Genomic DNA, 15,091 nt, shown 5'->3' on the forward strand with positions numbered 1-15,091 from the left:
TTTAAGAGGGCAATCTGATACGAAAAGGAAGCAATGGATTAGATTTCACACCCTCACTGAGCTAATGGGAATAGGAAATTCTGTTGTTATTGAAGCACCCAAGAAAGCCAACTACAATTTCAAGCAACAGAACTGGTAATTAGTAGCAAGCATAAGACTCTTCTTGAACATTTATACCTTTTGTCTGCAAACCTCTAGCTCAGACATCCGTGGGCCAAAAAGACTTGGCACATGTCCCCCTCAATGAACATTCCAATTCTTCTTTTGGATCTTATTTGCACTGTCTACTTTTAACAGGAGGGAGAATTTTCCACAGAAGAACCAGATGGGATTTTTAAGTTAAAGAAACAAACCCACTGTTGTGTTGGGTGATTGTTTTAAGTTCACTTTCAGAATTCCCACAAATCAGACCTCAAGAAATAAGAGCAGCCAGCCTAATCTTAACAGTAAGGTCTCTTGACCATGAATCTAGCCATACAGCTTTTGTGGTAACGCTATGGAAGCCCATACTGCATATAGGTAATTAACAGTTTTACACAGCTTTGTAAAAAAAGGCACAGTAATATAAATTAAACCACCAAATTAGAAGCTAAGTGCACCTATGATCAAGCACCACTGAAGTATCAAACCCAAACTTAACTCTGACCCCCTTTCCCTACACACACTTTACACCACACAGCTTCAACCATGATGTGTGTAGCATATCACTACTGCACAGTACAATCAGTGTATGCATCATCTACTCATAATAAAATGTACAAAAACAGACACGTACCTTCCAATTCATCTTCGAACAGCAATACAAAATACCTACTCTTAAACTTCATATAGATATCAAGGACCTATCCAGCAGCATTGTTTCTATTCTATGTGACTATGCACACCATAAACCCTGTATGCTCCCATGGTTCATATAAGTGCTATACCACATAAACAGTGGGGGACAAGGTTTAAGATGCCCACATCAGTAGGCTGCACACTTAAAAGTACATAGACAAAGTCACAAGACATTCCAGGGGAGTTAACCCTTTCACAAATCATTAAATCTTAAAAGTTTTGCTTTACTACAGACTATTAACATGCTCATTTGTGAACTCTATACCTATTTCCTAAGATGAGGAGGAGGTAATATGGGGTTAAAAAGTGCACAGGACCTATGCAACAGATAGCAAATAAGTTGTTTATGGACTTCTACATGCTTTTTAAGATACACAGAGGCTGCCACACACTATGTTCCTGAGAGATCTGCCAGATGCTAAAGGAACTTTAAGGTCTTATTTCAGAACATTTTTTTTTAATTAACATTGGATTTACAGTGTCAAAAGACACAAACACATAAAATGGAATCCATAAACTAAACTGGAACTTTCAGACCCTCTTTCTTTCTGAAGATATCCAATGACAAAAAAGAATTTGAAAGTTTTCAAACTTGCAATGACATCTAATTTCCTCCCACCCACCCAAAATGTCAGTTAATTTGTTTTGTTTTAAAGACAGGGTTAGAAAAAACGTTATCTTCCCTTCCTCCCCACAGATACGTATCTATAGTCTGACTGCAATGTTTAAAAAACAGTTTGGTATAGAGGAGGTCGGGGTGCGTGCAAACAAACTTATAGGGAAAAAAGTCACAACTGCTACTCCATAATCCATAAAAACATTGCATAAAGTTTAAAAGCAACAACTTTACTATTTATTTGATGGCAGCATTTAACTATCTACATGTTCATCCACCAGTTTTCCAAAAATAAGTGAAAGCAAAGAAGAGCACTTACATTACAAAAACAAACTCATAAATCGAGAAAATTTTCAACAAAACCGGATTCCCTCCTGCAAGGATATATTAAGCATGTCTTCACTATTTTAAAAGCTCTTTTAAAAAAAAGAGTTCCTCATGTAAGCTTTCTACTAACTATTATAATTAGAAGCATGATTGTGGCATCAATAATACAATGTTCTATAAAATTAACTCCTCTGTTTCAAACCAGGATGGATAAAAACCATTGGGGGGGGGGGGAGTTTTTCTATTAAATCACATATTTATTTACATCAATTTTATTTAGATGTTGCTAGTTCTTTACTTTTTATTTTATAGCCCTAAATTGATAGAGTAGATATTTTGTTCTTGTTTCTTTAATTGGTTTCCTGTTAGTAGAATTTCAGACTTTACACAAAGATTTTCTGCTAAGAAATTTCATACTGAAAATGTTCGTTCTACTCTGAAAAATAAAAATCCCTAGGACCTCACGAATACCCTTACTGTGGGGAGAAAAACTCAAAACTGATAAATGGCGTGCACTATTACTCCAACCAATACCAGTTTCTGATATACTGAACTTCCACAAGTCAAGAAAACTAAAATACTTCAACCAGATTATATTTTTCCATACAGGGTCTGCAGTCTGAAGTTGATGGGAACTGTGCTCCCAAATCACTTAAGTGCCTTTGCAAATCCCACCCTTAGTTGCCTAACTAGAGTTTAGGAACTTAACTTTAACTTTCCATTGACAATTCAGTCAGTGTATACTAAAAATTCACAATAACTAACTCTAACATATTGAAAGTCTACATAACTTTTCATTGTTACTACTAAAATGATTTTGTTATAACGTGACAAAGATATTAGTCCACTAAGAGAAGAATATTTAATGAAAATACAATTTTAAACCCCGATGATCCAAGCAATTTAAGCATATGCATAGTCCATTGAAGTCAATGAGACTACTCATGTGACTGAAGTTACACACCTGCTTAATGGTTTTCAGGATTAGGGCTCTAATTCTAAAAAAAAAAAACTGTTTTTGAACAAAAATGTGTTCATACAGCAGTTTTGTAAAATTCAAAGAAGATCTAACTGATGTGGGTTTTAAAAAAGTATCGTTTGGTTAATTATAAATTTTTATCTAAAGTTGCAGTCGCACAAACTCTCAAATTCATTTTTACAAAACATGCACCGGATTATTTTTAATATGCAATTTTTAGATCATGATTTAAAATCACTCCGTTCTCTTTAAAACAATATGCAATGTCTGGCTAATTAAAAAAAACTAAATGATTACAATCAATGGTCTTATGTTAAAATCTGTATGACTCTATCAGAGTCGATAATGAACCAGTGGCCTACCTTGCTGTTAAGGGTCTATGTGCTTCCAGAGTTGCTATCTTTTAGGTGATATGTACAAAGCTGATCACTTAGTAACAAAGATCCAGTGGAACTTTCGTCAGCAGTATGGTAATCTCAGTGTCTTGTCTCAATTTTAATTTGGGAAATTGCATTCTATGCAAATTCTCCTGCAGTGTTGATAAGATTCTTTACTTTTGTCTTAAATTATTTTGTAGTTCTAGTGTGTGTTCTTAAACAATTGCAGGTATTCCACCCTAGAAATGACTCCTTTCTGTAATGGATGTTGCAATTCCAGACAGGTGATGAACAGTCACCATGCAATCACTGTAGTTAAATGGCACACTACAATAGCAATATATTGTATTTTTTGAACAATTAAAGCAGCATAAGTATAATTAAGGACAATTAGTAGCAGAATGTAATAAACTTGCTTGTGATGTATGAAAAGCACATTAAAGCTATTGGGAACCACAAAATCCCGATAGCAGTGATTTCATAATCTTACAAATGGAGATGAAGATTCCAAATAAATAAATACACCAGACCCTCGCTAGAACACGCGTCTATATAGCACAAATTTGCATATAATGCGGTCATGGCCATGAATCCCAAATGTAATTACTTTAATTGGAATTCATTTTAACACGGTACAGCGCATGGATCCCAAATCCCGTGTTCTAGCGAGGGACTGGTATAATTTTTTTTTTTTTTTTAAATGTGGCAGTGGGTGTAACTTCTCAGTTTCTTGCAACTACCCATCCAATCAGTGGAAGTACTTCTGTCCCCTCTTCTCAGGGTCTCTCTTCTCTTCCATATTCAGTCTCCATGTAGTTCCTCCACTGAAAATGCATGAACTGCTCCTACTTTCCCCTTCACTAACTTCAACATCCTTCTCTTTCCACACATCTCTCCCTACAATCATTTTGTTTCAGAGGCTTCCTTTCTTTCCCTTTTGTTTGAGGCATCTTTAGCAGTAAAGAAGAACGATCACCCAAAGTGATAGTGGCTGTACTCCAGTACAACTGCACTTTCCTAGTAATGCTGGCAGTGTGAAAATGACTACATACATACAATCTTAGTCAGTATGACACTGCTGCTGGAAAGGTGCCACTGTACAGAATTCACAGACTAGATCACGCTTAAAAATTTTTATTCTTGGTCGCTTCATAAAATGCTGGACAACACAGTTCCCTTGATCCTGTGCCAAATTTAAATCCACAACAAAGTGATAATATTTTCTTTTTGCTATATGCTACTCCAAACCATATCAAACAAGCTCATCAGAAATTACATGTCTCAAGGTACTGTTATCTCTGGAAGCAGTAACTACTATAATGTTGTTACCTATAACATGATGTGTAAATCAGCTATACCCTTTTACAATAAAAATGGAAAATGCAAGCTGCAATTTCCTTCTAATAAAAAGATCACTTAACTCACTTAAGTCCCACACTGCATTTGAAATATTAAATAAATGACATTTCATAAAGGGAATAAGTATATATTATTAAAGCTTAGCTGGGTAAGTAGGAATGTCACGCGTGCCTTCACTCCGAACAGGTGCCTCATAAAAAATTAACATTAGTGGAATAGCTTGATGCAGCACTTCTGAGCCATCTCTTTAATTATACATGACTGCATTGCTACCTGCATGAAATAGGCCTAGAGCTAGAGACACACAGAAGGCACCTCAGTTTTGAGATTTCACGGGTTACATTGCCAAGTAAACAATCTGGTATTCACGAAAACATGAATTCTGTAAAGACGTGAGTATGACAATGTTAGTATGTTACAAAACAGGATAAAAGTAGTACAGCAATACAATAGGCCATGCCCCAAAAATTACATGCGGGGGGACAGGACAACTATGCACAGTGGACAAACACAGCAAAGTGTACATTTGCACTAGTCTGCAAGGTTTACTGCCTTATAGTTGTTTTGGTGGCAAAGACTACAGACAGAGGAACTTATGGCAAGAGGCAAGTTCCTCCTTACTGTACGTTTTTGATTCCAAAATGGTCTGAAAATCCTTCAAACAAGGTTTACAGAATTAGGCAACTGAGCACCCTGAAAATGTGAACAATTTTTTTTAAACAGTTGATGGAACTAGGGAAATTAGGTATATAAAGAGTAAAAGTCCATCTGTGATAGGAAAAATGGATAATAGTTAAATAGGAGAAAAAACACAATGTAGAAAAAATTAAGGAGAAAATTAAGGAACAGCTAAAAAGTGTCCCCTAATAGTAAAGGAATGCAAAAACCTTACACTGAGATTTTCAAAGCTGACTAGAGATTTAACCATATAAATTCCATTGAAATTAATGGGAGTAGTCAACTATAAAAATCTCAACTATATTTCTTAAGAAATCAGGTTTGCATTCTTTGAGGACAAGGAGCTGGGAAAGCATATTTGGTTGTGGTGTATAATTAAAAGTATGTAAGTTAAAGCTTCAACTTAAACTAAAAAGACCATATGATATTTTTTTCTACTTGATAGCCCTGCAATTTAGACTTGGGATTTAAATATCACAATGGGTTTTTCTGATCCATGTATGTGCATCAGGCAGGAATAGCCAATTTTATTCTTTAAAAATTAAACAAAACACTGGGAACTACCAAGAATCATCAAGGCGTCCAATACCTAAATAATAGAGGTGGGATCTTTGTTACCCTTCTCTCCTCCCTATCTCTTTCCTTCCTTTTATCTGTCATACTCACCTGTTGCATCTTTTCTCCATTTAGGCTCTAAATGTGTAATGATATCAACATGGCAGACTAGGCAACCATGAAGAACCCCACTGATTTAAATGAGATGCCATGGGCTTGAGTTGACTCTACAGGGCAGGTGTCTTTGTTCTATCAGCTAATTTCTAATTACCTTATACTATATTTTAAATGATTTAAACCTGTACTTACATTAACTTTACAAGCACATTTGAGTTTGCACTAAAACATAACCATTCACAAGCCAAACTACAAGTATCCCAAGTCCATTTCAATTCTTGTCTTGTGGTTCATTTGCAAATGAGTACCACCTGCAATGTTGAATTTACATGCCTTTTCAGAATTCAGAATACATAAACTGTAACTAAGTCAAATGCAAAAGTTACTTTAAAACCTTCCACTGTAGAGTTAGAGATTTACAAGGAATAAAACAACTTACTATGTAGTTCACGATGTATCACATCTACTAGGTTTGGTTCATCTCCCCACCAGAATATCCATAACTCTTTACAATCCGGTTTGACATCACGACGCCACACACACAGCAAATTGGCCTGCAGGCAGCGGATGAAGCTGAGCAGAATTGGATCATCCTGGGCTGGGGCTGAAATGATGGGGCCACAATCCCCATGACCTTCAAAATTGTACCTACGCCATTTGATGCCTGTGAGTTCAGCCTGATGAAGGAAAAAAAAATCATTAAGTTACTTTGCTTTAAACGTAATTTATATTCATGGTTTTATATTATTTCTTTCTGATTTTGTACTTTAATTCCTGTGTTTCATTTCTCAATTGACAATGGTAAAATTACTGCCACTGTGGCTAAACACGTCAACGGGCAGCCCCGCTTCCCCATTGTTCTAACAAAACAAGGAACAAACAAGCTTTTAGAGCGAATAAAACATTTTTAGGAGCAAAACATAGTAAAACCCTTCATTGTTTCACAACAACCAGGTTGTCATCATGTCGAGCTGGTTCACTGCATTTCCCAAAACATTTACTGAAGTCTCTGTTACGGTGCCCACTGTGCTAGGTACTGTACAAATGGACACAATCCCTGTCCTAAAGAGTTTACAATCCAAGGCCTTACCCACACTGCAGGGTAAGTTGATGTAAGTTACGTAACTTACCTCGACGTAGTTTACATCGACTTACCATGTGTCTACATCGCGCTATGTCAGAGGGAGACGCTCTCCCGTTGACATAGTTTCCACCTCTTGTTGAGGCGAAATACTGAGGTCGATGGGAAAGTACTCTCCCATTGACTTATTCCATCTTCACCAGACCCGCTAAATCAATGCCACTGCATCAACTGCAGCAGTGCCAAGTTAGCCCGCAGTAAAGACAAGCCCTAAAAATCACAAACGGGGAAAAGGGTATGGAATAGGGATGAAACATGCAATGAAAATGAAAACTGAAGAACTGGAACAGCTTTGTTAGTTACAGGGCTTGCTGATTATAGGTTTTAAACTTTTAATTAGGGGTATATGTAAAGCAAGGAATGGCAGTTACAAAGGAATTAGTAAGAGCAAGTGAATAAGAAATGGAAAAAGCAAAGTCACACCTCATCACCTGCCTAACCAGGCAGAATTTTGTAAGCCTCATGTCAAAGATGAGTCTTAAGAACAGGGTTGCCAACTTTCTAACAGCACAAAACTGAACATCCTGGCCCCACCCCTGCCACCCCCCTTCTCAGAGGCTCTGCCCCTCCACTCACTCTCTCCTACTTTCACCAGGCTAGGGCAGGGGATTGGGGCTCAGGAAGAGGCGAGGGCTCCGGCTGGGGGTGAGGGCCAGAAATGAGGGGTTCACAGTATGGGAAGAAGCTCTGGGCTGGGGGTTGGGATGCAGGCTTTGGGGTGGGGCTGGAGATGATGGGTCGGGGGTGCAGGAGGCGGCTCCGGGTTTGGGCCAAGGGGTTCAGAGTGCAGCCAGGGATGAGGGGTTGGGATGCAGGAGGGGGCTCAGGGCTGGGGTGCAGGAGGGGGTGCAGGCTCCAGGAGGCAGTTTGGGTGTATGAGGGGGTTCCGACCTTGGGCTGGGGTACAGGAGGAGGTTCAGGATGCAGGCTCCAGCCAGGCGGCCCTTACCTCAGGCGGCTCCTGGTCCACAGTGCAGTGGGGCTAAGGCAGGTTCCCTTCCGCGAGTCCAAGAAGCAGCCCGCATGTCTGGCTCCTAGGCGGAGGGGCCAGGGGGCTCTGCACATTGTCCCCGCCCTGAGCACCGGCTCCGCAACCAGCCAATGGGAGCTGCAGGGGCCGCACCCGCGGGCACGGGCTGCGCTCAGAGCCCCCTGGCCTCTCCGCTGGCTGCTTCTGGGAGCCGCAGTCAGCCAGAGCAGGTAGGGAGCCTACCTTAGCCCTGCTGCGCCATTGACCGGACTTTTCACAGCCTGGTCGGTAGTGCTGACCGGAGCCGCCAGGGTCCCTTTTCAACCTGGCGTTCCGGTTGGACACCCGACACCTGGCAACCCTACTTAAGAAGGGATATGAAGGAGAATAGAGTAGTAACTGAAAATGTGTTTTGGGGTGTCTTTTTCTATGGAGAGGAGATGGTCTAGAAGAAAGGGTAAAAGTGATTAAGGCAAAAAATAATGGATATGGGGCCATAACCTCGATATAAAGGGGAAAGGGAAGGTAACACAGAAACTAAATAAGATGCTGATATGGTAAGAGTGTTGATGGTAACAACAGTATTTTTAATCAAATTGAGAAAAGTAAGGCTGCAGTAGTCCAACCCAGAAAGGAGGAGGAGATGGCAGTAGTCAATACATGAAACAATGAACACATGAACAAGAGTTTATGCTGTGCTGGCAAAGAAAGGACAGATTTTAGAAATACTGTATAGGAAGAAGAGGCAAGATGCATGCACTGTCTAAAATATGTGGCTTTCAGAGAAGGCTGAATTAAGGACAATGGTGCTGCTCACAATGACAGAGAAAGCAGGGGAAGAAGAGAACAAAAGACTGTTTTCACCATGTTGCGTTTAAGATGACAACTGCATATCCACAAATGGATGTAAGACAGTCTGTGATGCTGGATTGAAGTGAGGAACATATAGTATGTCAGTAGAGAGCCAGAATTATGAGACATTGCCATAAAATGGAAGTCAAAGTCAGGTCCACATTTTAAAAAAAAAATCACTTAGATATAGGGCCTAAAGATAAACAAGAGGAAAAGAAAGCGAGGATAGAAGAGAATGACGACCCACTAAAGACACTAAAAGAGCAATAAAGGCGACAGGATGAAGCCACAAAACCAGTGCAGGAAATGATTTCAGGAAGTAGGGAGTGGTTGACAAAAACTAGAGAGAGGTTGTGGAGAATAAGGATAGAATCCAGCATGGAGATTGACCAAAAAGGAGTCTTTAGACTTTGGTGAGAGCAGTTTCAGTGGGAAGCCAAGGGTGAAAGCTGGGACTGGAGTGGGTCAAAGATGGAAGTGGAGGAAAGCAGTTGCAGACCGCACATTCAAAGCATTTGAAGATGAAGAGAAAAGAATTTGGAGAACAGGTTGAGGATAGTCTCAGTGTTGACTACAGGTGTGGAAGAGAATAGGAAAAGTGCAGAGCAAGGAATAGGGAGGCCATGCCAGATATTAAATTTTTTCCTATGAAGTAATCTGCAAAATCCTGCAAAGACAAAAAAGAGCAGGAAGGAGGCTTGTGTTTGAAAAGAGAATCAAAGGTGATGGGGAAAGGTGGCTTGCGTTGACAGTGAAGGAGTTAATGAGGGCAAAGAAGTAGAGCTATTTAGCTAAGCAGGTAACAGAAAACAACAAAAACAGTGAATTTGTAGGGGAGGAAGTTAGCATGGCCTCAGAACTTTTGCCAGAGATGTTCAGCAAAATGAGTTCAAGAACAGAAAAAAGTAGATGTTGGGAGTAAGCTGGCTGCCAACAGGGCTGACCTTGTAACAAGAGAAAGCAGCAAAGGAGTTAAGGGTGGTGGGGACATGGGAGTGGAGGAAAGCAACAACTAAGATCTTAGCTACACTAAAAGTTTTGCCACCATAATTATGTTAGATGGAGTATGATTTTTTGCCAACATAGGTATGCTATCAAAACCTCCTAGTGTACAAGCAGTCATAATTGCATCTACACCAGGAGGGTTTCCAAGTATAACTATACTGGCAAATCTTTTGAGCATATACAAGGCCTCAGTCAATGACAGAAAAGGAACAGAGGACAGAGAGGAGGAGACCAAGAACAAAAGATACTGATGGACTGAAGTCACAGAAAAATTGAATGGCAACGCAAGGTGATGGGGGCAGGTGTGTACTGTTGCAGATGGAAATCTGAGATAGAAAACTCAGCAACGGAGAGGTCAGAGAAGTAGTAGTGCTTGATAGAGACCAGGTCAAGTTAGTAATTACTATAAATTCTAATTATATATAGTAATATACAAGTACATTTTTCTCAAACATCATTTCTGTATTATAGAAGTTTCCACAATGACGAATTATAGTATTAATGACACTAGAGATGAAAAACTAACATTCTGAACTTTAAAAAAGTTTTGCTTTCAGTTCACTTTTATATAGTTCTTCCCCTTCAGAAATTACACTTTAAATCATGTTTAAAATCAGCAAAGCTATTGATATGCAACATTTCCATTGCATCTCCATAAATCCCCAAAAATACCCTGTAGCTGTTGCCAAAATAAATCAAATTTTTGCAACATTATTGGACACCCTGTTCACATGATAAAAGTGTAATCAACACTTGGTAATCACCTCACCTAGTGTCAAATGTAAAGAAATACATTCTACAAAAAGGAGAGGATTGATTGAAAACAGCAGAATCAACACTGGTTCCAGGGGTATAAAAAAAAATGTGCATGCTAGGACTAATGAATTTTTTTTGTAAGGTTTATTAAAAAATTAAGAGACTAGTACAAAATTAAATTAAAGTTTCTTTAAAACACAAGTTTTATTTCACCTGTTGACAGAGGCATATTTAGGAAGGTTTAACTCAAACTCTAGTTAGACTTACTTGTTATTATCTGTATTACAGTAGTGGTCAGAGGCCTTTGCCCTCTGTATTAAAACAAGATGCAACAAGGGGGTATAAAAAAACATTTATGTATATTTTTACATTCACACTTGATATTTTAGATATATAATGGAAGCTGAGTTAAAGTTTCAATATGAGTTTCTAAGGTCAACCTTCAGATGGAACGTTGCTTATTCAAAATATTACATTATTAAGGATATGACAATTCCACTTTTTTGGGTGTTCACTCAAACATGGAAAGTAGATTCTTACTCATCAAAAACTGGATACAAAGAAAGAAGCAAAACATGTAAAATATAAACTTTTTTTTTTTAAGCAAAATACAAATTACAAATTCAGGTGCATTTACAGTATTTATTAGGTAGTCAAGTTTCAGAGTAGCAGCCATGTTAGTCTGTATCCGCAAAAAGAACAGGAGTACTTGTAAAAAGAAATGGAGTACTTGTGGCACCTTAGAGACTAACCAATTTATTTGAGCATGAGCTTTCGTGAGCTACAGCTCACTTCATCAGATGCATACTGTGGAAACTGCAGCAGCCTTTATATATACACAGAGAATATGAAACAATACCTCCTCCCACCCCACTGTCCTGCTGGTAATAGCTTATCTAAAGTAATCGTCAGGTTAGGCCATTTCCAGCACAAATCCAGGTTTTCTCACCCTCCACCCCCCCACACAAATTCACTCTCCTGCTGGTGATAGCCCATCCAAAGTGACAACTCTTTACACAATGTGCATGATAATCAAGTTAGGCCATTTCCTGCACAAATCCAGGTTCTCTCACTCCCTCACCCCCCTCCAAAAACCCACCCCCATACACGCACAGACTCACTCTCCTGCTCGTAATAGCTCGTCCAAACTGACCACTCTCCAAGTTTAAATCCAAGTTAAACCAGAACATCGGGGGGGGGGGGGGGGTAGGAAAAAACAAGAGGACAGTGGGGTGGGAGGAGGTATTGTTTCATATTCTCTGTGTATATATAAAGTCTGCTGCAGTTTCCACAGTATGCATCTGATGAAGTGAGCTGTAGCTCACGAAAGCTCATGCTCAAATAAATTGGTTAGTCTCTAAGGTGCCACAAGTACTCCATTTCTTTTTGCGAATACAGACTAACACGGCTGTTACTCTGAAACCTGTCATTATGCAGGAGTACTTGTGGCACCTTAGAGACTAACAAATTTATTAGAGCATAAGCTTTCGAGGGCTACAACCCACTTCATCGGATGCATAGAATGGAACATACAGTAAGAAGATATATATACACACACACACACATACAGAGAAGGTGGAAGTTGCCATACAAACTGTAAGAGGCAGATTATCACTACAAAAGTCTTTTTCTCCTGCTGATAATAAATAGCTCATCTTAATTAATTAGTCTCTTACAGTTTGTATGGCAACTTCCACCTTCTCTGTATGTGTGTATATACATGTTCCATTCTATGCATCCGATGAAGTGGGTTGTAGCCCTCGAAAGCTTATGCTCTAATAAATTTGTTAGTCTCTAAGGTGCCACAAGTACTCCTGTTCTTTTTTTTAGGTAGTTAAGGTTATTTTAGAGACATTTACTAAATTAAAACACAAATATTGCTTTAAGAATGTAACTTGTTTCAAAGTGATGTTTAAATTAAAAACCAATGTGCGCTGTGAATGTGATTACGTACACTATTATTAAAACAGAAAAATAAAAGAAACAATATTAACACTATCATGGTCTCAATATAAATACAAGATTGTTCATTATTACAGAAAGCATACTGTTGGATAATATTTGAAATTTATTATGGGCAGACTCCAAGCCTTTCAGTTTTTTCAGGGACAAGTATGCAGTAGCGATCAGTGTATGCATCGTAGCGATCAGTGTAGATGTTTTCTTCTGCACTGAAGGAAAATGAGGAATTACCTGCTCATTTCTTTTCTACAAAGATATGTCTGACACTTCTTACCACCAGGATACTCCCTATTCTGGCAGCAGATGAAGACAGTGCATAGCTGTCGATTATGGATTGGAGCTAATCTTAACCCCGAGAATTATTCAGGAGCTATGGTTTACACAACAGGACTTTAGAATTTGCAATTCCTGTATAAAGCTCCTTTGATAAGATCTATTTCATAATGTCTTTTGGGGTAATGTGTGTTTTGATAAGGATCAGTGAAGATTTAGTACAAAAGCCTCCCAAGAGAGAGGGGTCAACAACCTTCACCCTCCCACTGAGTATCCCTATTTGTGCACTTGATGAGCAAGGCACCATATAATCAGCTGTGGTGTAGCAACAGTCCACTCCAATACTAGAAAGGCAAGGATTTCTCTCTTCTGGATCTTCCATTAAAGACAGAGGCACCAGTGATCTCAATTCACTCTACCATCTATTTAATTTTAAGGATATCAACCATCTGATTAATTACACTCCCATTCTTCTAGAGACAGCATCTTGGAAGCCAAGGACACTTCTGGTTCTGCAATCTCTACACATCCAGCACTCGCTCTGTCACATATTTTGTCAGAAAAATTGAATGTATATCTACAATGGAGGTTTTCTTCTTCTTCTAAATCAAGTTAATCAATTGCCAATTAACTTAAATTACCCAACACATTTGAGGAGTGTCCAGATTAGAATGTACAAACAGGTTGGCTAACCCAAGTTAACTGATAGCCAATTAACTTGATTTCAAAGAGCTTGCCTGCAGCAGTTGAAGGGATATAGAGAAGAACTGCCAAAAGGTCTCAAATACAAGTAAGGGAAAAGCAAGAAATTAGATATCTGGCAATTCTTCAGCTTCTTATGGCATGGGCTGAAGGTAGGCGTCTGGAAAAAACTTACGCTATACACAACCAGTGTAGCCCAGGCCTCAGTGTGCTTGTCTAAGGTCTTTGTATTGTATAGGAGCAGAAGGCTGCAAAATCTTTGCAAACATAGTATGTGCAGTTTTTTAGCTTCATCTTTTCAGAGTCAAGCGAGCTTGAGAAGCTCTCTTAAAACAAACAAAGAGGTAAAGAAGGAAGTAAACAGCAACTAGCAACAAAACTGGGTTTCCTGTTCATTTACACGGAAAAGACAGGAAACAAAATGAAAAGAATGAGCCAGGAGAGGGCTAGGCTTTGGTCCTGAAAAGCTTAGAGATCATGTATTCCTTCCTTCCTTCCCCTTATTTGGGCAATGAAGCACAACCCTCATTGGTCTGCGCTGGTGCATCCAGGACCTATTTCTCCTGGGAAAGGATGAGTATTTCCTTCCATTGAATCTCTGGGCTAGAACATCATAATGCTTCTTTCCAACAAGTTCAGCAACTGCATTCTCTAACGCATTTCCAAATACTTCATCCACTGAAAAGTGTTCCATTGCCAGTATCTATTTAGCATGGGAGTCTCCTTACTCCCTCAAAACTTTTTTTTTGGACAATCAGCCTTCTGTGAATGCTGGAACAATTGAAATCTTATGTTTTCCTCAAACTCTCATACCATAGCACTGCAGCCCATCTATAAAATTCATGCTAATCTAGTGAGTAGCTGGATTTATATAAACTATTACTGGATTTAGTAAATTGTCTCTACACTATGGCAAGGAGGACTGCAAAGATACTGTTAAGGAACAAGGGGACAGGGAGTCATACCTACCTAGTGGTCAGCGCAGGAGCCAGAGTTATGAGTCAGAATTGGGACACAAGTCAGAGTCACTACCCAGAAGATGAGCTGGGGTTAGAGTTAGGGCTAATTAGCCAATGATCAGGACCAGAGGCAGGAGTCAGAGAAGAGACAAGGATCAAGCATGGAGCAAGGCAAGAAATTAGGACAACGGCAGGAGTGGCACAGGAATCTAGAACATGATCAGAACGGAAGTGGAGCAGGAACTGGGAATAGGGATTGGAAATCGTAGGACACAAGCAAGGGCAGGGTTTGATGTGGCACAACAGAGTCTGCACAGTTGCTTGTACAGTCCACCTCAAACCACCTCCTGGCTCAAGTAGTAGGTGCTACCAGACAACTGCACCTTAGATTTTCCGACAGAATTTCCTGTGGGTCCTGACCATCCAGGATTTATGAGGTACTGCTCCCTCTAACCTGCTCAGTAGCAACGAGGGATTGTCCAAGACCCAGAGCCCCCACAGCCCTGGGTCTAGACCCACTGAAAGAGAGGACCCACAGCCTCGGATCATTACAGGTACTTTGGATCCACAGATGAGCAGTAAATGATATAAATGATGTTTGCAGCAACATTCACGCTTGTTGAATT

At 39.4% G+C, this 15,091-nt stretch overlaps 1 protein-coding gene across 1 annotated transcript in view; it reads right to left on the reverse strand.

Annotated features, from left to right (window-relative positions):
- MED13L (mediator complex subunit 13L) overlaps positions 1 to 15,091 on the reverse strand; it is a 445,177-nt gene that overhangs the window by 381,471 nt on the left and 48,615 nt on the right. Inside the window, exon 2 of the mRNA XM_077834666.1 lies at positions 6,285 to 6,522. Within this exon, the coding sequence (XP_077690792.1) occupies positions 6,285 to 6,522 (238 nt within the window). The remainder of the gene's footprint in view (positions 1 to 6,284; positions 6,523 to 15,091) is intronic.

This window comes from Eretmochelys imbricata, chromosome 15 (genome assembly GCF_965152235.1).
Source record: "Eretmochelys imbricata isolate rEreImb1 chromosome 15, rEreImb1.hap1, whole genome shotgun sequence".
In the NCBI taxonomy this organism is placed as follows: Eukaryota; Metazoa; Chordata; order Testudines; family Cheloniidae; genus Eretmochelys; species Eretmochelys imbricata.